General features: G+C 46.3%; 1 protein-coding gene across 1 annotated transcript in view; it reads right to left on the reverse strand.

Annotated features, from left to right (window-relative positions):
• Positions 1-22,916, reverse strand: part of CLSTN2 (calsyntenin 2) — a 403,373-nt gene that overhangs the window by 86,329 nt on the left and 294,128 nt on the right. The window contains exons 7-8 of the mRNA XM_044254829.1: positions 17,551-17,799; positions 12,219-12,340 (exon numbers count right to left, since the gene is read on the reverse strand). Of these exons, the coding sequence (XP_044110764.1) occupies positions 12,219-12,340; positions 17,551-17,799 (371 nt within the window). The remainder of the gene's footprint in view (positions 1-12,218; positions 12,341-17,550; positions 17,800-22,916) is intronic.

Here is a 22,916-nt window from a genome sequence, read left to right on the forward strand (position 1 = left end):
TACTAGTTAATGATTTATTTTTATTTTTTTTATTTATTTTTTAAAATTTATTTTCAGCGTAACAGTATTCATTGTTTTTGCACCACACCCAGTGTTCCATGCAATCCGTGCCCTCTCCAATACCCTCCACCTGTTCCCCCAACCTCCCACCCCCACCCCTTCAAAACCCTCAGATTGTTAGTCAATGATTTTTAATAAATTTATAGAGTTGTGCAATGATCATCAAAGTCTAGTTTTAGAACATTGCCTCAGAGATATCTGTGCCCATTTGTAGTTGATTCCTGCTCCCATCCCAAGCCCTAGAAAACTAGTGATGGGCTGTCTACAAAATTGCCTTTTTATTGGTATTTCATTTAAATGAAGTCATGCAATATATAGTCTTTATTGCCTAGTTTCTTTGATGTAACACTGTATTTTTTAAAATTCACCCATGTTGTATGAATCAATGGCTTGTTCCTTTTTATTGCTGAATATAAGTCCATGTATGGATATCCAATAGGTTATTCATTCATTCATCTGTTAAAGGACATACTATTTTTTTTTCTTTCTTTTCTGGAAGCATTTTTTCAAAGTTCTTCAGACAATACATTGCCAAACTAATGCTTATAGGTCAGTGGACTAGTGTTTGGGAACCACAGAAAAGGTTCCTGAACACATATTTGTATCAGACACTGTGTTAAAGATTAAAGAAGTAAACTAGAATGATATCCTAGCATAGAGGAGGAAATGAACCACAAACAAATAAGTGTAAGAAAGTATGAAAACTGCTGTGGGAGAATTCTGGGGCCTCCATGGAAATAAGATCAGTTCTCTATAGGAGAGGGAGTTACAGGAAAGTCTTTATCAAAGATGTGATCCTTGAGTATGATCTGAAAAGATAAATAGATAATTGTTGACAGTGTAAATGACTTGTCTGTCCATGATACACTCAGTTTTATTCTTCAGGGCCATGCAGGTAAGTGCATGCATTGTGTGGTCCCATCTGCTTGTGCCTGAGAATCATTTGAAAGGAAACATTCCTGTGAGTTCCTGCTAAGATGGAAATATGGAGAGATCTAATGGAGACCTGGAAGACACCCAGTTCTGCCAAGTTATGCAAATACTTCTCAACAAGACCATAGAAACACATAATGGAAAAGAACATGGAGCTTTGGAGAATGATAAGCTTGGTCCAACACCTTAACCAAATTGTTTCATCTTTCAGGGCCTCAATTTCAGTATCTATTAAACTGAGATAAGAAATAACTTCAAAAGTAATCCTGTAGTTTAGATTTAATGCATGGAAATCAATGAGTGTAGGGACTGGCCTCTCCAAAAAATGCTAGCTTTCTCTCTTTTCCACAGATGTGATAGGCACCCAAAGCTACAAGGAGTTAATGCAAACACCTTTGTTTTTAGCCTTATTTGTCTTTAGCCTTCCATTTCTGTTGCCTCCAGAAAGCTACCATCTTCTAAGTAAGCCAGGGATGTAGTAGTTGTTTCATAATGAGGCCTTGCTTCCTTTTAAATATGCGCTGATTGTCAAGGTGATGGAGGAGGTTCATTATTTAAAGGCATAATTAAAGGGCACTTCCTTTAGCTAACTAATGAGCAGTAAGTGCAGCAATATTTGCATGTTTAGATATTAAAGATAGAAACAGATGATGCATAGGGGATTGGAGAGAGCAGGGAAGGTAAGGCAGATTCAACTCAATGCTGGGCTTCCAGGGTCACTGCTGTGCAAGACCTCCTCCTCGGAGGGTCTTACCTGAGAACTCAGCTCCACTGGCTTCTCTTATTTTATGGGATGAACAGTGCTCTCCTCACTGTGCCTCAGGGGCAAGCTGATATTTACTTTAAAAGATGCTAAATCGTGATTCTTCCTAAGCTGAGCTTGGGATGTTCTCCTGGATGGAAAACCCCTGCCCTGTTCTCAACACATAGGTATCAGCGCAGATAATGGGTTATTCTTGTCATCCTGGGTATTCACTAAAGTTGCAAACTCCTCCAAGTCAACAGTGGTGCCTTCTACCCTCTTAGAGTATGTTTATTTTAAGATCATATTTAAGGTTTTTTTCCCCATGTATTTGGTAAGACATGTGGAAAACACGTACCATGTCTCTCATTCTTCATCCATATCCTGGATGTTATGCTTGAATTGCAAGATTTTTGTTAGAATTAAAAAAAAAAAAGTGCCTGGCACAGGTAAGCAGTGAAGTGATGCTGGTTCCAATTCTCCTTGTCGCTACATAGGGACCTCACAGTGACCAGTGATTTTACCTCATTTCTCTTAAATGAGGGGTTAACATTAGAATTTGCCATTTTATATTAGCATTCAGCTTTTTCAGTTTCTTGTCTTTCCATAGTGTAGAAGTGACAGAAAAAAATATCTCTCCTATAATGAATTCAGACATTTGGGGTTGATGCCAAGGAGGAGTCTCCCGCCCCTCCCACTGGCACCAGTCCCTGAAGCGGTCTGGAAAGATAGGAGCACAGAGCAGCCAGGGAAGTGACCAAGTTAATGCTGCTTCCAAATGGGACCACCCCAAGGCTCAAGCACCTTAATTTATTATTGAAAAGCTAATTTGATTTATGAAGCATTTTTAATTGTGTTGACAGTAGTTCCTTCTTTTTAACAGTAGAATGAGAGACACTGACTTTGAATACACATTCTGGGATGTCTACAGAAAAAAACCCAACCATTGCCTCTAGGCAAATGTACCGGCCAGAACACAAATAATCATTTCATGGGAGCAAAAGGAATTGCTGAGCAGCTGTTTATGGGGGAAGAGAGATCAGAGAGGAGCCAGGTCTACCAGCGAAGGGAGGAATATAGAGAATACTTACCCTATCTGATAGTTTATTTATTTCTTTTTTAAAGATTTTATTTGTCCATTTGTCAAAGAGGGAGAAGGGGAGAGTACAAGCAGGGGGAGTGGAAGACAGAGGGAGGAACATGCTCCCCGCTGGAGCACAGAGCCTGATGTAGGACTCGATCGCAGGACCCTGGGATCGTGATCTGCGCTAAAGGCAGATGCTTCACTGACTAAGCCACCAAGGCATCCTGATTAGTGTAGATTTAACAGTTACATAGCTGTCTACCTTCAGCCCAGATGAGGGAGTAGGGGAAGCCAGGGAGATCGTGGCAGACAGGAGAATGACATTCCTATAGCTTGGGATTTGACAAGAGTTAGGCTTCTCCCTTAGCATAGGATCAACAGAAAGAAAAGTAAAGAAAATTCTTTGGGTAGTAATGGAAATCCAAGAAAGCCCTGAAAAATCAGCCCTTCAAGCAAATGACTACAGACATATTGATAAATGCCTATGAAAACCCGCAGCAAGTTTGTGGACACTATGGCCACAATAAGAAACAAATGGCATGATGAGCTTGTCATCAGATCTCACCCTCAGTTAGGTAGACAACCCACCCACTAACATTTGGCAGCCCTAATCCGTGTGTCGCTAAGCTGCTCTCCCTCCCTTTTGTTCACTCCATTCTGGTCTCCTGATAAGTTCCTCCATCTGGTCCTGCTTCTGGCTCTGGAACTCTGCAGGTATCTCTCATCCTTTCCTTCCCCAAGCTCACAGAAGGTACTTGTGGGCTCGCTTCTGTCTATAGGTCAGAGACCTTACCTGTGTTATAGGGGTGAGTAGAGCAGAGAGTTCATCTGGGAGGTGGTTCCAGGGAGGAAGAAAGAAGTGGGAAGGGTGAGTCAGGGAAGTGGGCGAGCCAGGACACAGAGTTGGGGGGTAGGGGGTTAGGGAAGGGTTGTCCAGTTGGTGGCTGCGGCAGTGGGGGCCTGTTGCATCTGTGCTCTGGGGCAAGGGGGGCTCCCCAGGCTGGTTTGGACTGTGCTCCCCTCTTATCTTGAAACATGGCCTGGGGCAGAACACTGAAAAGCACCGTGGGGGGCAGGGTGAGCCCCAGGGAGACTCCCGGGGAAACCAGTGACTGTGTGTTGGGGGCAGGCAGGCACCATCCAGAGACTCTCATTGGTGTAAGAGTTCTGTCACCTTTCAGCTTCCAGGGAGCCTCTGTCAAGAGACAGTGGATTTCCTAGGTTTGCTTTAGCATTTCAAGAAGCAGGCAGAGAGGCCTAAGTGCTTCTTCCCTGAAAGCAGAGAAGGTGCCTTTTCCACTTGTCATGGCTGGTGAGGGGCCAGCACCTGAAGCCAGAAGAAGAATACCGTGTGGAGCAGAAGAAAAGGAGAAATCTGCCCCTTGGGGATCCTCCAGAAGAGGCTTGTGGGAAGTGAGCTCTGGGTGGGAAGCGAGGAGTGGACTTCAATGACAGCATTAAAATGGTACCTCTCCCTCCCTCTCCCTCCCAGGGTCACATTTTTCAAGGGACAGAGGCACCCCTGCAAGGACTCAGCAGACTCTCTGGGTGTGCCTGGAAAGCCCAGCCCAGAGTCACCTCAGTAAACGTGGGGATATGAGAGGTGACTGCTTCTAGGGGCCTGGGGCAGCTCACAGCCTTGCCAAGTCTCATGAGGGATGTACTGGCATCCCTTCACTGTTAGAACGAATCACCACAGACATGGTTACTGAAAGCGGCACGAACTTATTATCATACAGTTTGGGAGGGCAGAAGGCTGATCCAAGTTTCAGGGGACTAAAATCAAGGTCCTAGTAAGGCCACATTCCTTCTGGAGGCTCTAAGAGCAGAACCTGTTTCTCGGTCTTTTTTTTTTTTAAGCTCCGAGAGGCTGCCATGTTGCTTGGCTCAAGGTCCCACGTCCCTCTGATCTCTGCTTCCTTCGTCACATCTTCTCTGACTCTAACCCTCCTGTCTTCTTCCTGCTGGGACCCTTTTGACTGTATCAGACCCTTCTGGACAATGGCCCTATTTTAGGATCTTTAATTTAATCACCCTTTTGTCATGGGGGATAAGATATTCATAGGTTTCTAGGATTAGGGGGGTGCACATCTTTGGGAGCCATTATTCTGTCTATCACAAGTAGATGACAGGGGAGTGAGGAGCCCAGCTGAGGCATCATGGCACAGGGTGCTCTGGGCCAGCTGTGAAGCAGGGACCCAGGCCAGGCTGCAAGTCAGCCATGGACCAGGCCTTCTGCAGAGGGCACATAGCTCAGGCAATGGGCTGGAGGGGCAGCTGCTGGTGTGTTGTTTCCTCTGTAAAGAAAACAGAACCAATGCACTAAGTGTGTCAGAAGCCACTTTTCCAGGGAGCAGGCAATCCAGTCACCGCACAGTCCTGACCCAAGAGGACTGAGACTGTCCAGTGTGGGTGGGAGGACACTTCTCTGCCATCCCCAGGAGGCCACAGAAGCCAGCTCTCCATGAGGGTCTAGAGAGGAGACAGGGAGAGGGACTCTAAGAGAAGGGGCTTGTCTGGGGCCCTTGTATATTATAGAGAGAAAGACAAGGGAGAGTATCTGTGACCCTCCCCACATCCATTTTTCATTCAGAACAGTCTTGCAAGTTGGCATATTAGAAAAAGTCATTTGGGATCCTGTCTAAGAGAGAGAGAAAGAAAAAAAAAAAAAAGAGGTTCCGAACATTCTAACATTCTTCCCCCTCCGTTTAGGACACATGTTCCAGAAGGAGCACAGGTGTCACTGAAGGCGTTGTGTGGGCAGAACGGTGAGTGGGCGGCCACTGCGTTAGAGAAAACACAGCTAGTGCGTCCAAGAATTCATCTTTAACGGCAGAATGAGAGTGCTGACAAAGCCCGATTACTCTGCTCATTAAGAGGACTGGTCTGGATTGGACCGACCATTCTCCAATTAACTCCTTGGCACTCGGCTCTAATAATGATTGAACTAAGCCATTTGACTCCCAGTGTGGCTGAAGAGCAGATGTGGGCAAACTGACTGCTTCCTTCTGACATTCATCCTCACTAGGAATGAAGGATTTATTCACTTGTAGCTTCTTGCAGGAGCTCCAGAATTCCATGCACGTGGAAAGGACCTGACCAGCAGAGGCTCCAGTTCAAGACAAATGGGAGCCTTTGGCTCAAATCCTGGCCTTGGCATCCTTTCTGGGGAGACCTGGGCCTGTGCCTACTGTCTCCTTTGTGTAGAAAGAAGCAAGACGACCACTACCAGGTGCCTGGGTCTGGCGCTTCTGCCCCACTTGCCCCTTCCCTTTCCTCCAGGTGTGGGGGGGCGTGCTCCCTTTCCCCCACCACTGGAAGCCCAGCACTCTTCTCTTCGGAGGCTGGGGGCTGGTGCTAGAAGAACAGGAGGGGACTCACAAAGAACATGTGGGCCTCATTCAAGAAGATCCAAACCTCTCAAATAGATGTGTTCTGGTGTGGTTTTCCCATGTGAAAATCATAGCGTTTTGTTGTTGTTCTTGATCAGTCGTCTCAAACTGGTGACAGGGTATGAAGGTAGACGGCAGGACATTTGTCAAGTCTGATGGTGGATGGTTTTAAATGAGAAAATACTCAACAGGGGGAGGCTTTACATCAAAATCTGATTCGTACTTCTGCCCAGTTGGAAAGGCAGCCCAAGGCCTGGGTTCTTGGATGGCCTAGAGTCCTGTGAGTTGCAGGGAGGACATACCTTCACCCAGCCAGGCATCTTCCCTCATTCTCCCCACCCCAATAACTAGGACTGGGGCTCCTGCAGGAGAGTGCTCTCGAGGGCCTACATACCGGGCAGGTCCGTGTCCTCTCTCTCTCTGGTGACTGTTAGGAGCTCTGGCACGGAGACAGCAGTGGCCAGCAGAATGACTCTCACTCCTGCATCTTGCCCTCATTGCAGTTTTTCAAAGACGCATTTTTTTTCCCCTTGTATGAGCTGGGAGCACGTGTCCTCTTGCTGGTCCATTGAGGCTGTCAGTCAAGCCCTGTCTCCCGGTAGGAGAACAGGCTGTGAAGCATCAGCAGGTTCCCCTCCCAGCACCGAGTAGTCCGAAGGGAAGATCGTTAGAATCTGTGACAATGAGTCAACCACATCCAAATAATGGTAGAGCCAGGAGGGGCTGCAAATTAAGAAGCCTTTCCTGTGTGAGCTGGCGGCTGGGAGTTAGTTCTTTTCTGCTCCTGTCCGGGTTTGCACATGACTAGCAGCAGGCTCGAGGGATTTGCATTAGCAGATCATAAGTAAAAATCCCATTAAAATGACATTCTCCTCATCATTAGGATCCCGCTCTGGATTGTCAGGGACATCTCCCAGAGTGGCCCAATAATGGACTCACCTGGTGGTCTGTGCCCTCTGGCAGTGGCTTTCTGAGGTGTGGGGCAGAGGGGCTGGGCTGCCGGAAGCACACAGCTTCTCTATGGCAACAGCTTCCCTCCCTGGGAATGCTCCTGAAGAGTTTTGTGCATTCTGTGCCCTGGTTTCAATGCCCATGAGCAATCTACGTCGAGTGCTTGAGCTCCTGGTCTGGCCGTGGGGAAAGGAAAGAGGGGACCCGCTTTGATGCAGCCCCTGCCACTGGCCTGAGCTGTATTTACTTAAATTTGATCAAATTTATGAAGGTCATACTCTCATTATTCATGTTTACCCATCTCTAAATTCTCCTTGAAAAATAAAATTCTTTGACGATAGTCCATTCTTTTGGGGATGAAGGACCAACTCACTCACATGATGTGAAAAGCCTCTTGGGTTTTAATTGACACCTGCTCCTCTAAACATGTGTCCTAATACCAAAGTGCCAAAGTGACCCCCTTCCACCCCATCCCTATGGTCTGCCACAGCAGAAACCCCCACCTCCTGAAGCTGGACGTCCTCCTCACCTCTCTACCATCTTGGTTCCTCACTCCCTGTCACTGAGCCCTTGGCGCTCTGTTCAGGGAATGTCCCCTCTCAGGGGCTCTTCCAGACCCTTATGCCCAGGTCCCTGTTAGTGTCTCTAGAAGGGCTCCCAAAGACTCCCCACACCTGGCCCTTGCCCTCTGCCCTAGCACATATCAATGTAAATTGCTTCTGTGTTTGTTTGTCCCATGATCGTGGGGCTGATTCAGCAGATGATCCCGGGTACCAAGCACAAAGCCTGGCACACAGTTTTTGTTCAGCATAAACTGCTGACCAAAGAACTAGATGAAGTCCCATTAGGCATTACAACATTCATTATGCTGCTGGGAACTCCAAGGTGGGTCAGTAGACTGGCTTGAGTCCTTTCTGGCCCAGGTCAGAAAGTTCTACGATAATTACAGAGTCATTACTTGCCAAAAACAGTAAAATCTTTGGAATTAGGTATAAAGATAAAAGCTTAACAACATTTGAGATCCACAGAGTAAAAAATGGCAAAATTTTAGAATTTTAAAATGCTGCATAAAATGAATCAAAAGATCAATTAATCACCAGGAGATTTTAAAAGGTCTCTGGATTTTTCTTCTCTCTTTCCCCCTCTCCCTCATGTCATCTCTTTCTTCTTTTGATCTTGACATCCATTTGCTGTTATGCAAACATTTATTGGGCACCAATTGTATGCTCAGGGCTATAATATGAACTGAGGAGCTGGAGAGAGTAAGACACAGTACAGCCTCTCAGGAGATCAGCACAAAGGGAGCAGAAAGGCAAGATAAGTGGGTTACTAGGGTACAGCAAGCATCAGGATAGAGTTCTGAATGGAGTCTGGGGAGATGTAAGCCACTCAGGGGGGTGATCCAGGGTGGTTTCCTAGGGGAGGAGACGTTATCAAGTATGTGCATTCTGAACACTAAGGGATTTACATCCAAGAAACTTCAGGAAGGTTCTGTCTACACAGCTGAATAAGGGAGAGAAAGGTCTATGGCTGGGTCTATATGTACCACTGGATTGCTAGTATGAGGATGGTTGAGGTTTTCTATACCCTACCTACCGTGCTTCCTTTCAAAGGGGCTGAGGCTTCTTATCTCCAATAAGTAGCCTTTAAGTTTTTCTAATGTTAATTTTTTTTAGTAAAGAATGCTATCGACTGAATTGTGTCCACAGCCCTGTTTATACATTGAAGCACGACCACTCAGTGTGACTGTATTTAGAGACAGGACCTTAGGAAGTGGTCAAGGTTAAAGGAGGTAATAAGAGTAGGGCCCTAAGGTGATATCTCAATGTGGTTTTTTTTTTTTCTATTTTTTTAAAATTTATTTTTTATTTATTTTCAGCATAACAGTATTCATTATTTTTTCACCACACCCAGTGCTCCATGCAATCCGTAAAAAAAAAAAAAAAAAACCACATTGAGATATCACCTTACACCAGTTAGAATGGCCAAAATTAGCAAGACAGGAAACAACATGTGTTGGAGGGCATGTGGAGAAAGGGGAACCCTCTTATACTGTTGGTGGGAATGCAAGTTGGTGCAGCCTCTTTGGAGAACAGTGTGGAGATTCCTCAAGAAATTAAAAAGTAGAACTTCCCTATGACCCTGAAATTGCACTACTGGGTATTTACCCCAAAGATACAGATGTCGTGAAAAGAAGGGCCATCTGTACCCCAATGTTTATAGCAGCAATGGCCACAGTCGCCAAACTGTGGAAAGAACCAAGATGCCCTTCAACGGACGAATGGATAAGGAAAATGTGGTCCATATACACTATGGAATATTATGCCTCCATCAGAAGGGATGAATACCCAACTTTTGTAGCAACATGGACAGGACTGGAAGAGTTATGCTGAGTGAAATAAGTCAAGCAGAGAGAGTCAATTATATGGTTTCACTTATTTGTGGAGCATAACAAATAGCATAGAGGACAAGGGGCGTTAGAGAGGAGAAGGGAGTTGGGGGAAATTGGAAGGGGAGGTGAACCATGAGAGACTATGGACTCTGAAAAACAATCTGATGGGTTTGAAGTGGCGGGGGGTGGGAGGTTGGGGTACCAGGTGGTGGGTATTATAGAGGGCATGGGTGAGGTGCAAAAATATTGAATATTGTTATGCTAAAAATAAATAAAAAAAAAAAAAGAGTAGGGCCCTAATCCCATAGGGCCTTAGAAAAAGCAGAACAGGTATCTGAGTGTGTGAGCTCTCTCTCTCTCTTTCTCTCTGTCTGCCCTGTGAGAACACAGTGAAAAGATGGTTGTCTACAGACCAGAAAGCAGGCCCTCACTGGGGAGCTGAACCAGCTGGCACCTTGATCTTGGACTTCCCAGCCCAGAACTGTGAGATATCCATGTGTATTGTCTAAGCCCCCACAGGCTGTGGTACTCTGTTAAGGGATCCCCAGCTGACGGAGACAAGGAAGAAGAGCTTAAGTGAAGTGAAGATTTGATGGTTTCATGCAGTTTCAAAAGACAATAAACATTTATCATCTCAGTGATAATTCTGATCTCTAAATTTAAAAATATTTAAAATTTAGAAGTGAAAACATTTTAAACAAACATTTGCAAGCTCACCAAAGAAGCAGCAGAGCATCATGGAAAAGGGTGGGTCGGGGCAGTGGTTTGCTGTGTAACCTTGGTCAGGTCATGATACCATGGTCCCCACCTCATTTCATCCACTGGGTAAGCCCGGGGGCAGAGGTGAGAGCGAGCTCAGGGGCGGTGTGCCTGGTACAGAGCAGACGCCGATGAATGAGACTGGGGTGATCAGGAAGGTTTTCAGTGAACCTCAGCCCATCCGTAAATTCACCACTTTGGGAACAGATTTCAGAATTCCTAGAGTCATTCTATCTTTATCTGTAAAACCAAATTCCTTCCTCCCCTATTTTTAATCCCAAACCCTGTGACTTCATTTGCCTGTATCAGTACTTCTCAATCCCATCTTAGCAAACGCCACAGGGCATCTGTAATTATCCTGGCCAGTATAGCAATGTTCTTATTAAAACCCCTCACAATATGGGATTTATTTTAATTCATCTCAATTTGTATTATGTATTTAAATATATCCCATATAAGCCATATGGCACTTCAGAAGGTAGCTGAGAGGTTGCTGGGAAATCAAATACGCAATGTCAAGATTTCACAATTTCTGCAATACCCAGAATTCCTAATTCAGAGGAACATATACTAATCCAGATGCCATATTTGCAAAACCCCAGGCTCCAGCAAGGTGGAATTTATTGGGACTAGATCAGGCCGTTGCCACTGGGCTTCCTCAAACATCTTCCCATCGGCTTGACACCCTTGACCTTGTCCCATCGCCTGAAGTTCCAGCATTGAGAGATTCCCTGAGGTTAATGAATGTATCTTTTAAAGAGCATATGTCTGTGTTTCCATGTGGATAAAAGAGGGCAGCTATCATTCTCACCCCAATGTAAATGAGTTCCTTCTGGAACGCTTCCCGGCAGCACTCTCTGAAACTAGCCCTACCCAGGGCCTGGGTAGATGCCCGTAAGAAAGAAAGAGAAGGGGAAGGATTCTGGAACATTCAGCCCTAGACAAGGTGATGCAGGCAGCACACACAGTGGGTTTTAGGGGAAACCTGAGGTCCCCAGAAGCAAAGGAGCGGTGCCAGACAGTAAGACCATGGAAGGAGCATCATCTCATCTGCCTCATGAAGTAGCCCTGTCCCACAGTCCCCTTCCCTGTCAGCCAGCATTCTCCCCTGGATAGTTTAAAGCCAATTCTAAAAATTCATGTGTGCCCTCCCCTCCACCTCCTCACCCCCAGTTCCCATCTAAGTGAAGGCCAGCGCTCAGCTTCTGCACAGAGCCTTCCTCAGCGGCACCACCCCCCAGAGAAGTGACCACCACCTCCCAGTCTCAGCCCTGGAAAACATTTGCAGACAGATGCTTCAAAGCCTTTCACTCCAACCAGACACTTCATTTGTCATTGACAAGGGTGACACAGGGGCCCTTGTGATCACCAGTCAGGAGGCTCTGGAGTGTGTCACGGATTTTTGTACTTCAGAAAAGAACGCACACTGCTCACAGTGCACTGTGTCACTGTTTACATCAAGGTCCTTGGGTCCCTTGTTCTCATCCTTTGTTACCAAAAGCAAGGCTGCACCATCACCCAAAGGAGATAAGAGAGCCTCATGGAGGAGGCAGGGGCGCTTATGATATAAAGATGTGCTAACGGGATTACAAACTGGGCCTGGGGACCAAGAAGACCAGCGTCCAAGGGGTTCAATAGGAGCAAAAGGACAGGATACTTGTGGATGGGCCCACCACCTGCTGGTGGGGGTCCCAGTGGGGAAGCGTGGCCCGCCCACCCCCAGCTGGACTTACAGCTGCAGTTTTTCTCCTGACTTAAGATGCTGTGTGTCTCCCTGAGTTGGTTTTTCCAAAACTCAGCAAGCGAGCAGAACGTGGAGGAGCCTCCTGGTTGCTCTCAGCACTGGAGCACACCTACCGCCCTGCCAAGTGGGAGCTGGGGCGAAGGGGGACCTGAGTGCCATACCTGGTCCAGCTTCCAGTGGAACTCTGCCGGGCGGAAGGTGTCAGCCTGGTCGAAGTCCTTGCGCAGGAGGAAGACAAGGCGGCAGTTGTGCACATATAGGGCGTAGTGATGCCGGTTCATTTCTGCAAAGCAGAGAGAGGAGCAGTGTGCTTACAGAATCCCTGCATCTGTCCCTGCCACAGGGGTCTTCCTGCCACATCACTGGGCACACCCTCAGATGGGAAAGGAATGGGTATTCCAGTTCCCCCTTTTACAATCAGATCTAATAAATGTTCCAGAACACATATGGTGGAGCTCACTGAAATGGAAGAGGACGATTCAAGAAAGCAAAACTTCTGCAGAGAAGCCATTTGGACTTGAAGTATCCCCCTAACTTATACCCAGATACTGCATTAGGCCCAGGATAAAGCCTATGTAATAATGAGTTTGTTTGTTTTTGTACAAACACTTCTGAGAAGACTAAGGGGGCTCTCTGACAATCACATCAGCTACCCTGGGCTCCTTTAACATAGCTGGTTTCTCCTAGAGTGCTGGGCTTTCATTTCATTTCATCAGGATTGACAATGGTGACCACAGACCATGTCTCTTTCTCTACTGGGTGCAGTTAGGGGAAGTGGCTTCATGTGTAGTTGCTAGGAGGAGGGGACAGATTGGTTTTTCAGCATTAGTCATAGTTCTGTGTCTTTCCAAAGCAATAAATGAATACCTCTCTCCCTACATGCAATGAATATGATATTTTCCTCCTCTGATATAAAGACTTCCTTTTCTGCTTGGGAAATCTCACATCACATATCCCAGTCATGATGTCCTGTAGCCACAAGATAGCAGCCATGGGGAGGGCAGGAGCAGTTGTCTGGCCAATACCAAAGATCTCACATACATACTACATAGTAGCATACACAGAAATCTATGAGGCACGCGCTCCATAAATGACAGAGAGATGAGCAGGGGACCTGTTGTCATAGAAAGAACATGGGCCCTAGAATCAGACAAACTTTGGGTGGAGTTGTATCTCCAGAAGATTCTGGAAGAATTTTTTAGCCTCTTAGAGCCTCAGTTTCCTGACCTGTGTCATGACATGGATGCTAGATTGTCCTAACGAATCATGGGAATAGGATAGCGAGAATAACTCTTGTATGTCCTGTATAAACCTTGAGGTTTGAGTGTGAGGAATCAATACCAATCCCGCTTCTAGGCCTAGGGTCTGGTTGGTTTCCCTGCCACAGTGATTGTTCAGGACCCAGGCCCAGGTCAAGCAATGTACACCATTCTCCCAGCCACAGGGCTTCTGTCAGAAAAGTGACTCAGTTCAAGCCACTGATTCGGGAGCTTTTCTGAGTGGTTCCAAAAAAGGACTCTATTTTACCAGAGAGCAAATAGAAGAGATACTGTCTTTTTCTCTAGAAGTTGTAGTATATAACTGGGAGGCATGGAGCCCCTGCAGCCGTGTTTGGTAACATGAAATCAATACATAAATGGAGGCAGATCTGAGAAATTGCAGAGTAAAGGGCCAAGCTCTTGATCACACTTCGCCTGAAGCTGTCATAGCTCTGGACATTTTCAGATACAAGAACTTTATATTTTCCTGTATTATTTTGATTTCTTTGATCATCTGACATTAGTTTGATCTGTATTTCCTATTTCTTGTAACTGAAAGCATCTTAACTGATACAATGAGGAAGCAGTGGCCAGTGTGGCAGGGTTAGCTTAGGCTAATGTCTGGGTGGTCACTTGGCCTTTGGACTGATAAAATGCCCCATCCTGATTATGGGCATTTTACTCAATATTTCTTGTTTCCCTCACAATTGCCCAACTGATTTCTGTTATCTATTGTCTACTCTCAGAAAAATATAGAAAAAAGGACTTTTCCCCCTTTATTTTTATTTGGAGTCGGGAGAGGTTGTGGGTGAGGAAGTGGCCCGAGAAGAATGAATGGAGGTCTGGAGCATCTTCCAGCCTAGGAAATATCTCCCTCCCTGCCCCTCTGTTAGTCTGGATTCCTGGAGTCACTGTCCACACTGGGGTCACTGGTTTATCTATAGTGGGCTAGGGATATGGTCCACTCAGAAATCCACTTAATTTCTTTTCATGACTTGGTGTTCTTTGTGGCTGTTCAATATTTAACAAAAAGAAATAATTTAAATGAAATAATAAAGCCTTGTGACAGAATTTTGGATTGTTATGTAATTTATATCTTTAAAGAATATTTTATCACAAAGAGAAATGATCTGTATATAATGTCACATAAAAGAAACAGGGAACATAATGGTATCACATGTGTTATAAAAATAGTGAAAATTCACTCATTTGTGGAGCATAACCAATAGCATGGAGGACAAGGGGCGTTAGAGAGGAGTAGGGAATTTGGGTAAATTGGAAGGGGAGGTGAACCATGAGAGACTATGGACTCTGAAAAACAATCTGAGGGGTTTGAAGTGGCGGGGGGGTGGGAGGTTGGGGTACCAGGTGGTGGGTATTATAGAGGGCACAGCTTGTATGGAGCACTGGGTGTGGTGAAAAAATAATGAATACTGTTTTTCTGAAAATAAATAAATTGGGAAAAAATAGTGAAAATTATAAGGACACTCCATATATACATAGAAATAAAAACAAGATTTTATTTTATAATGAAATATGCCAAATGTAATCAGGAAATATTTTTAGGTATTAGGGTTTTAGGGGTTTTGTGTATTCTCCTTTATACTTTTCTGATTTTTTTCAGGTTTTGTGATATAAACATGTCTTGAGAAAATGTTTCTGGTATATAAAAGCCTAATAAAGCTTTGGTTTATGCCTGATATTTTTAAAATTTAGAGCAAACAGGTATTTATAGATTTTTTTTTTAAGTCAAAGGAGTTAGAGGAAGCTTCCCTATCTTCCCCGTGCCAGGGCTGGGAGGCTTGTGAAGTATTGCTCTGTGCCAAGACCAAAGCAGAGAAGCGCCAGGTTGCACTGACTCCAGGTGTCGACATGCCCGTGGGGTAGCGGCTCTGAGGACAATGAGCCATCATCATTTAAGGCAGCATGTTCAGCCACAGCTGCACAAAAGAATCCCCTAGAAACTCTAACCTTCTGCACCAGGTGGGGCTCTGACATCTTGACTTTTTACAAGTGTGCCAGATTTTTCTGCTGTGTGGCCAGGTTGAGTACTGGGTCCCAGAGCACAGGCTTGGAACTCAGGCCCAGAGGACCAGGTCCCATCCTGTTGTTCTGGGTAATCAGCCGCATTTCCTTGGGCCAATCTTTCCATTTTTCACAGTTCAACCTGTTTCTCTGTAAGCCAGAACTCTGATATCTGTGTGAACTGCCTCCCAGGGGTATCTGATACATTTCAGGCAGGACTCTGCAAGTGGCTGCGAACCTCAGCCTACACCGCTTTGCACTGATATGTAGGGTCCTAAGCTGTTGTCTCATTGATGAGCCTTCTGGTTCTTGAGGGGAGTGCCTTGCCAGGCTCTGCAGGGACCCAGCTGTACCGTGACTCCTGGGATCATGCACTGAGCTCTGAAGAGAGTCCCAAACCTCAGTGTGATCTCGTGCACATCTACAGGGTCCTTCTTGGATGAAGGTCCCAGAAAAACTCATCCTTGGCATAACCGTCTAACAGACTTACTTTATGACTAACGAAAGCCAGGCAATTCTCTGTCTCAGTTTCCACATCTGGAAATATGCTAACATGTATGGTAAGGTATGATTAAAACAGCAAATGTGGGGTCCTGACAGTAGCATAATGTGGAATAAATCCAGAAGTAATATGATAATAACACCATCAAGTAAATAAATCGAGTACTGATTTTATATCTGATATTGAGTGGTTTCAGACATTATTTCATGTTTATTCCCCCCACTTACAGACAGGGGAACTCAGATTAGCAACTCCTCAAAGGTCACACCTTAGAGTGGAAAGGCTGAGAAACAAACCTTGGCCATTCGCCAGCAGAGGCTGAGCTGTGAGGCTCTCCAGCCTGCCTTCCAACTGCAGCCTCTGCTGGGGCTACTATTTATTTTGGGTATTTTAACAAAAGTAACACTTGGAATGGGAAATTGTGGAAGTATATTTTAAGACAGAGTTGTCAAATTTGCAAAGGATCTCCAAATGTGTGTATGTGTGCGTGTGTGCGTGCACGCAGTGTGGTGACAAGTGCACAGGACTGGAGTCTGCTGGATCTAAGCTTAAGTTTCAGTTCTTACTGGCTATCTACCTTGGGACAGTTATTAACCTCTCGGGGATTTTCCTTCTCCTTAAAAGGGGAAACACAATAATGTTTCTCTGAGATTATTTGTAGACACCTGAGAAACTGTCTAGGACAGTAATATCTAACAAGGATTGCACTTCCAATGGGTCAGGCACAGTTCTAAAGGACTGCGTATACATTAAGTCATTTAATCCTGATAAAAACCCTAGGAAGTAGACAATACTAGCATGCCCATTTTATAAAGGGGGAAAGCAAGGCACAGTTCTAAAGGACTGCATATACATTAAGTCATTTAATCCTGATAAAAACCCTAGGAAGTAGACAATACTAGCATGCCCATTTTATAAAGGGGGAAAGCAAGGCACAGAGAGGTTAAACAACTTGCCCAGGGTCACAATAACAGTAAGTGGTGGAATGCTTTTTTTTTTTTTAATTTTTTAAAAGATTTTTAATTTATTTATTTGACACAGAGAGAGAGAGAGAGAGAGAGATCACAAGTAGGCAGAGGCAGGCAGTGGGGGGGGAAAGCAGGCTCCCCGCTGAGTGGAGAGCCCGATGTGGGGCTCGATCCCAGGACCCTTAGATCATGACCTGAGCCAAAGGCAGCAGCTTAACCCACTGAGCCACCCAGGTGCTCCCGGTGGAACGCTTTTAACCACCAAGCAGTGAACTACATCGTGGGGGCTTAGCATGGGGGAAATGCCTAAGAAAAGTTCACTACCGTGATTATATTTGGCAGTGACTTGGAAAGTTACCATGGCTCTTTTATTGGTGATAAACTTTTGAAAGACTTACTTATGTATAACAGAGTAAAGGTGTTACTACTTTGAAGTAAGAATGAGGTCTCTCTGCCCCCCAACTCCCACCACATGTGCAGCAGCCCTAAGTTACTTCTGGGAAGGCTGGGTTTTGAAGAACTTGTTTTGAAAAGTCCTAGTCCCAGTTTTTGCATTGTGTCTGTGCCTCTACTTTCCCCTATTTCCTGGCCCCACTCTACCCCCAGCCCTGGAAATCAGCAGCTAGAAAACCAGAGACAGGAATAGTTTTCCAGGAGGCCAGCATGCTCTGACTTTTCTCCCATGTGGTCCGTGGCGTATGTCTGTGCCTATCCCCTGGGAGAGAACGGGCAGACTCACCAGTCTTATCTGAGTTGCAGAGGATGGTTTCCTTCTCGGCTCTCACACCAGGGCTGGGGCCATGTTTCATCCACATGGTGATGGTGAACTGGTCTGTCAGGTTCTTGGGCACAATCCCGTCAGGGATCTTGGCCCCTTGTCTGCCATCAAACTTGAAGATCATCTCGCTGCTGTCCACTAGCAGTCCTGCTGTCCAGTTTGTGGCAGCACTGGGGGACGGCAAGAGGTCGATGATGCCAGACGAGGCTCCTGCGGGTCCGGGGGCCAGAAAGAACAAAGGGTTATTCCACACAGGGTGGGTGTCCCTGCCTTCTATTTTTTGCTCCTGGAGCAGGGTGAACTGCAGTGTATTTACTTAGAGATCTGAGTCAACCTTCAGCTAGGTGACTCAGGAAAAGAAGGGCCAAATGCCATCCCTCCCTCTGAGTTCCTTATGGTCTACAGAGGTTAAGGCATCAGTAACTTATAGACAAAAATGTTGCATGTGACATGATAACATGCAACAAGCTACTATACAAGGAAAAAGTGCTGGAGGAATTTCAGGAAAGAAGACTGGGGGTGGGGGCTTTTATAAGTAGGGAAGGTTCCTGGAGAAGGTCAGAGTTTGATGTGGATCATTGAATTCATTCATGCATTCATCCATCCACTAACCTAGAAGCCATTTACTGAGGACAGACCATGTGCCAATACCCCTGCTAGACTCTGGTGGTGTAAACGCGAATCAGCACAGTCCCCCACCTGGGGGAGCTGAGAGCCAATAAGTGCACAGACAGCTGTGACACAGCGTGATCAGGGCTGGGATTGGGAAAGTTGTAGGTCCTGATGCCATGGGAAGGAGTGTGAGCCATGTTCTATTCACCACACCTTTTTTTTTTTTAAACAAGCATTATGTTTAGACCAAATGGTACAGAGGTTGAGAGAACATGGGTTCAGAAGTCCACAAACTTGTTGTGGTGCAAAAACAATGAATACTATTACGCTGAAAAGAAATAAAAAAATAAAAAATAAAAAAAATAAACTCAAAATGGGGGAAAAAAAAAAAAAGAAGTCCTCAAATTTGAATTGGATGCCTTGGACCACGACTTGCTAGCCTTGCAACTGTGAGCACGTCCCTTAGCCTTTCTGTCTCTCCAGCTCCTGCCATGGTATGTCCCTTCCTAGCAGGTGGTGAGGACTGGATGAGACCCTGCCTGAGAGCCTGAGCAGCGAGCCGGCCGCGTGGTGAACACACCCTCCCTCCCTGTCACCTATGACTTTATCCTTATAATGATGATTATAAGGATATCATCATTATAAGGTTATGATGATAAGGCACGAGCACTAAGCCTGAAGCAGGGGGAGTGTCATGGGTAGATTTATATTTTAAGAAGGTCACACCAGCAGCTTTGTGGAGGGTAAAGCTAAGGTGGGCAGGAGGGGCCACCCTTGCAGAGAAGACTGTATGCCTCAGCTGGGGGGACTGTGGGCAACGGTGGACCTTCCCACTGAGGATCTTTGAGGCCAGCAGAGATCTCCACGTCTTTGTGTTCCACACAGGACCAGGACTTGGCTCTTTTGGAAAGGATGGGGGCCAGGGTTTCCTGATATTGTCAGGGAATAAGAGTCAGAGAGCCTAAGGAGTGCCTGGTGTGGGGAGCTAGTGCTTTCCCGGGATGGTCCTGACCAGCCAGTCGCAGAGGCTGATGGGTTTTATGAATGGTAGTTGTATGCATTACCTGATCTTTGTCAGAGATCACTGGACTTCTGAATTCTGTATATCAGAGTCTCATCTCACCTAGGGTTTGGGCTCCAAAGTCAGCTTCCCACAAACATCTACAGTTAAAATGACCCTTGAGAATCCTTCAGGAAAGGACCACATTGGAAACCAACGTCCTTCTCTGAAAATGACTAACCAGCCAGTTTTTCCTCTAGCCTTGGAATAGATGACCAAGTCTACGGTTCAGCACCCATCAGTTTACAATCGAAATTTATACTATGTGAGAAATAGGTAGCCATAGAGCCTGCTGCTGTGTTTAGCACTGTGAGAGGCTCACCCTGGGAGAGGCCTCCGGGAACTGTGGTGTCCAAGAGGGCAGGAGATTCCCATTGGCCAATTCATGATCGCCCTGCTGTTTATGCTTACCAAGGGGGACGTGGGGACAGTGTTGACAGCATCATTTACATAAGTTTTTCCTAGGGTTTTGGGGCTGGTGCCAGGCCTGATATATAGCCGGCACTCCATTACTGTTTATAATGGCTCTTCCTCCCAGTGGTGCCTTCATGAGATGCTTCTAGCCATCTACCCAATGCTCAGGTGAGCCTTCCCAGGAAGTCTCCTGTTGGATCCCACACCTCTCCTCAATACTTACTTGTTCTCTCATCCCATGTCCCTGCAACCTTGCCTGGTATCCGTTTTATTTATCCACTAAGTTGATCCACACTAATATTTTAATAACTAAGAAAGCCTTAAGGGTAATCACCCTCCAAAGGTGTCTGAAAGAAAGAAATGTATGTAGGTGGTAGAGACAGAGGTTTGGGGGTGGTTTGGAAGCTACGTGGTCTTTCAGAGCAAATTCACGGTCTTAGAAGCCCCGGAATAGTGCAACATAGCCACTGCTTCTTTGAGCCATAGGTAAACTGGCTCTGATACCGGGATTTGTCCAGCTGTAGACAGCCCGGGAACTGGCACACTGAGTGAGAGTGTCAGTTCCAGAAATTGCAGGTGGCCAGAGAGGCACTGGCTGAGTGCTCAGGGCTCCTGGCCTCCAGCTCAGGTCAGGGAAGGTGATGGTTCTAGCAGAGTCAGAGCAAAGGAGGATACCAGCTTTGCCACCAATATCATTATTACTATTCTCTTAGGGACCAGTTTTGGGGCACTGAGCACCAGACCTGAATCAAGTACCACAGTGCTTTTTCTGACTCACCTACATGGTAAATACTACTGTGATTCCAGTCTACAGGTGAGAACCTGAGGCTCAGAAAGCCCAGAATCACAACCAGCTGGTGAGCCGGCTCATCTGCAGGACTTTGCTGTTCCAAAGCCCTAACCCCCTCACTGCACCACTTCAAGGAAGCTGGAGAGAGTTCTTGTAACATCCTCCACATTTTACAAAAGGAAAGCAAAGGGAATGACTTGACCAAGGTCACACAGTCACGCAGCTGGCTAGAAGAAGTACCAGCTCTCAGATCCCCAGCTAACGTTCATTCTACTGCACAGTATGGTGTCTCACCAAGCACACAACCCAGTCCCCTGGGATCCCATCTCCCTGCACAGGTAGCTGTCTGAAGAGAGGCACACTGAAGACAGCATGTGCCCTGGTAAGGCCACTGACGCAGACTTCCTTGATTCTGTGGTGAGGGGAACAGCAGGCCACCCCGCCTAACCCACAGATGTTGCCTAGCAGAAAGCATCAAGCTGTAAGGAACCAGATGGTGCAGACTTCCCCAACTTAGCAGCTTGTATTTCATTTCTTGGTGAACTTAAACAAACTAAGAGAGATTTACTTTCTCCCAAAGTTCCTCTCTTTCCTCTCCTCAAGGGACCTCATGGAAAGCTGTGGGTAAACAGGATGCTTCACTTGCAAAGATGGCGCACATTATCTGCACACAGGGAGGATTTAAGAAGCTCCTTGGGAATCTTGGCGAAGGTCCTTGGGACCCATCAGGCTGCAGAGAGTCCACACCAGTCTGGTGGACAGCAATGGTAGCTTGAATGGGGGGAGTTTGGAATCAGAGTCAAGGTGAGATTCAAGGTCCCTGAGCTCTAGTGTTGGGAAGTCTCTCTGAGTCAGCAAGTAGATAAAGACAGGGTGGGTGAGGCAGATTTCAGGACATGTGGTAGTGTGAGCCCGGGGCACTGAACTTCTTAACTGCAGGGTTTGCATTCTGCTCTGGATGGCTTTGGTCAGGGCAGAGTCTTGCACTTCGAGGTGAGCCTATGGCAAGAGTGGCTGACATGGAGTTTCAGGTCATGCCTCCTTCTGGTCTACCACAGGACCAGAATGAGTGGGAGGATCTCTGGGGGAGGAACCACCCTGACCAAAGACACAGGCTTCATTCTGTGGAGTATTCTCACAACCGCAATGACAACTCCCTGTTATTTCCATAAATATTTATGTGACGTCTAGGTTATGCCAGGCACTGTGAGGAGAAGGCAGCAGTGAACCAAACAGAACTTGGCCCTACCTTTAGGGATCCAGTAGAAAACCTTTAACCTTTGGTGAGTGAGCTGGGTCAGGGGCAGAGAGTGTCAGGGGAGGACAGGGAGGCCCTCTTAGACAAATGCTGCTGTATTAGGACTCCATGTTGGGAGAATGCATTCTGTTCTCCACATGCTTCTCTGACCCACTGATGTCACTTAGCTGTTAACTTCCTCTGACTAATGAAATGTGAGTGCAAAGGACGTGTCATTTCAGGGAAGAAGCTTTAAGGGCCAGTTTGCAGTTCTCCACGTCTTTTCCACGTTCCCTGAGATCCACAGTGCTCTACATAAAGGCTGTTTGTTGGCCCAGGTTCCAGGGGGAAGACACATGGAGGAGAGCCATAGCCAACCCAAGAAGGACATGCAGTAGGAATGACCAACACACCCTTGTTATTTTGAGCCAATGAGATGTTATAAATGTGGGCTCAGCGTCACTCAGATATGTCTCAGTGTGGGCCCAGAGGACTGTTTCAAAACTTGTGACTGCAGCATCACCTGCTTTCCTGATAATCCACCTAAGTGACTGACATCAGAGGCTATGATTCCCATTTCTTCTTCAGTATGCCTTCAACACAGACAGGGAGGACTTTCTAACATCCTTTCAGGAGCTCACATGCTGCTGACCTACACAACCAGAGCAGCATTCCACCTTGGGAATCCTAGACAAGAAGGATTCCTGCAAGGCCTTGCAATAAGGATCCTGGGTCTCCAGGTAGAGCAGCTGGACCCTGGCAAAGGGGTGGTCAGCCCGACTCCTGGAGCAGGGCCATGGATACCCAGTTGCTGACCAGCTTGGGCAAGGCCACTGCAGGTAAAAACCATCAGCTCAACATGGGAGGGCATGCCATAAGGGAGCTGCTCAGAGGACGCCAAAGACATCAGCATATCCACAGAGAAGCTCCCTGCCGACTGAGTCAGGGTGTGCAGCCCTGTGCTGAGGCATGGTTAAGGGTTTAATCTGATTCCTGATAGGTGTGCACCAATTCTCCTTAAAGCTATAGGCCCCCTTTTTGCTCCCTGAGAGTCTAGGGAACCGACACTCAAGCCTGGAAGCTCCAGCCTTGCAGAAGCATCTTGGAGAAGCTGTTGGTAGTTGCTTGGACTTTAGTGATTCTGAGGGTACAAAGGACTCTGACTGTGATTCTGAATGAAGACGAACTCTGTTAAGCTTCACGGTGTAGTAGAA

Source organism: Neovison vison, chromosome 6, assembly GCF_020171115.1.
Source record: "Neovison vison isolate M4711 chromosome 6, ASM_NN_V1, whole genome shotgun sequence".
NCBI lineage: Eukaryota > Metazoa > Chordata > Mammalia > Carnivora > Mustelidae > Neogale > Neogale vison.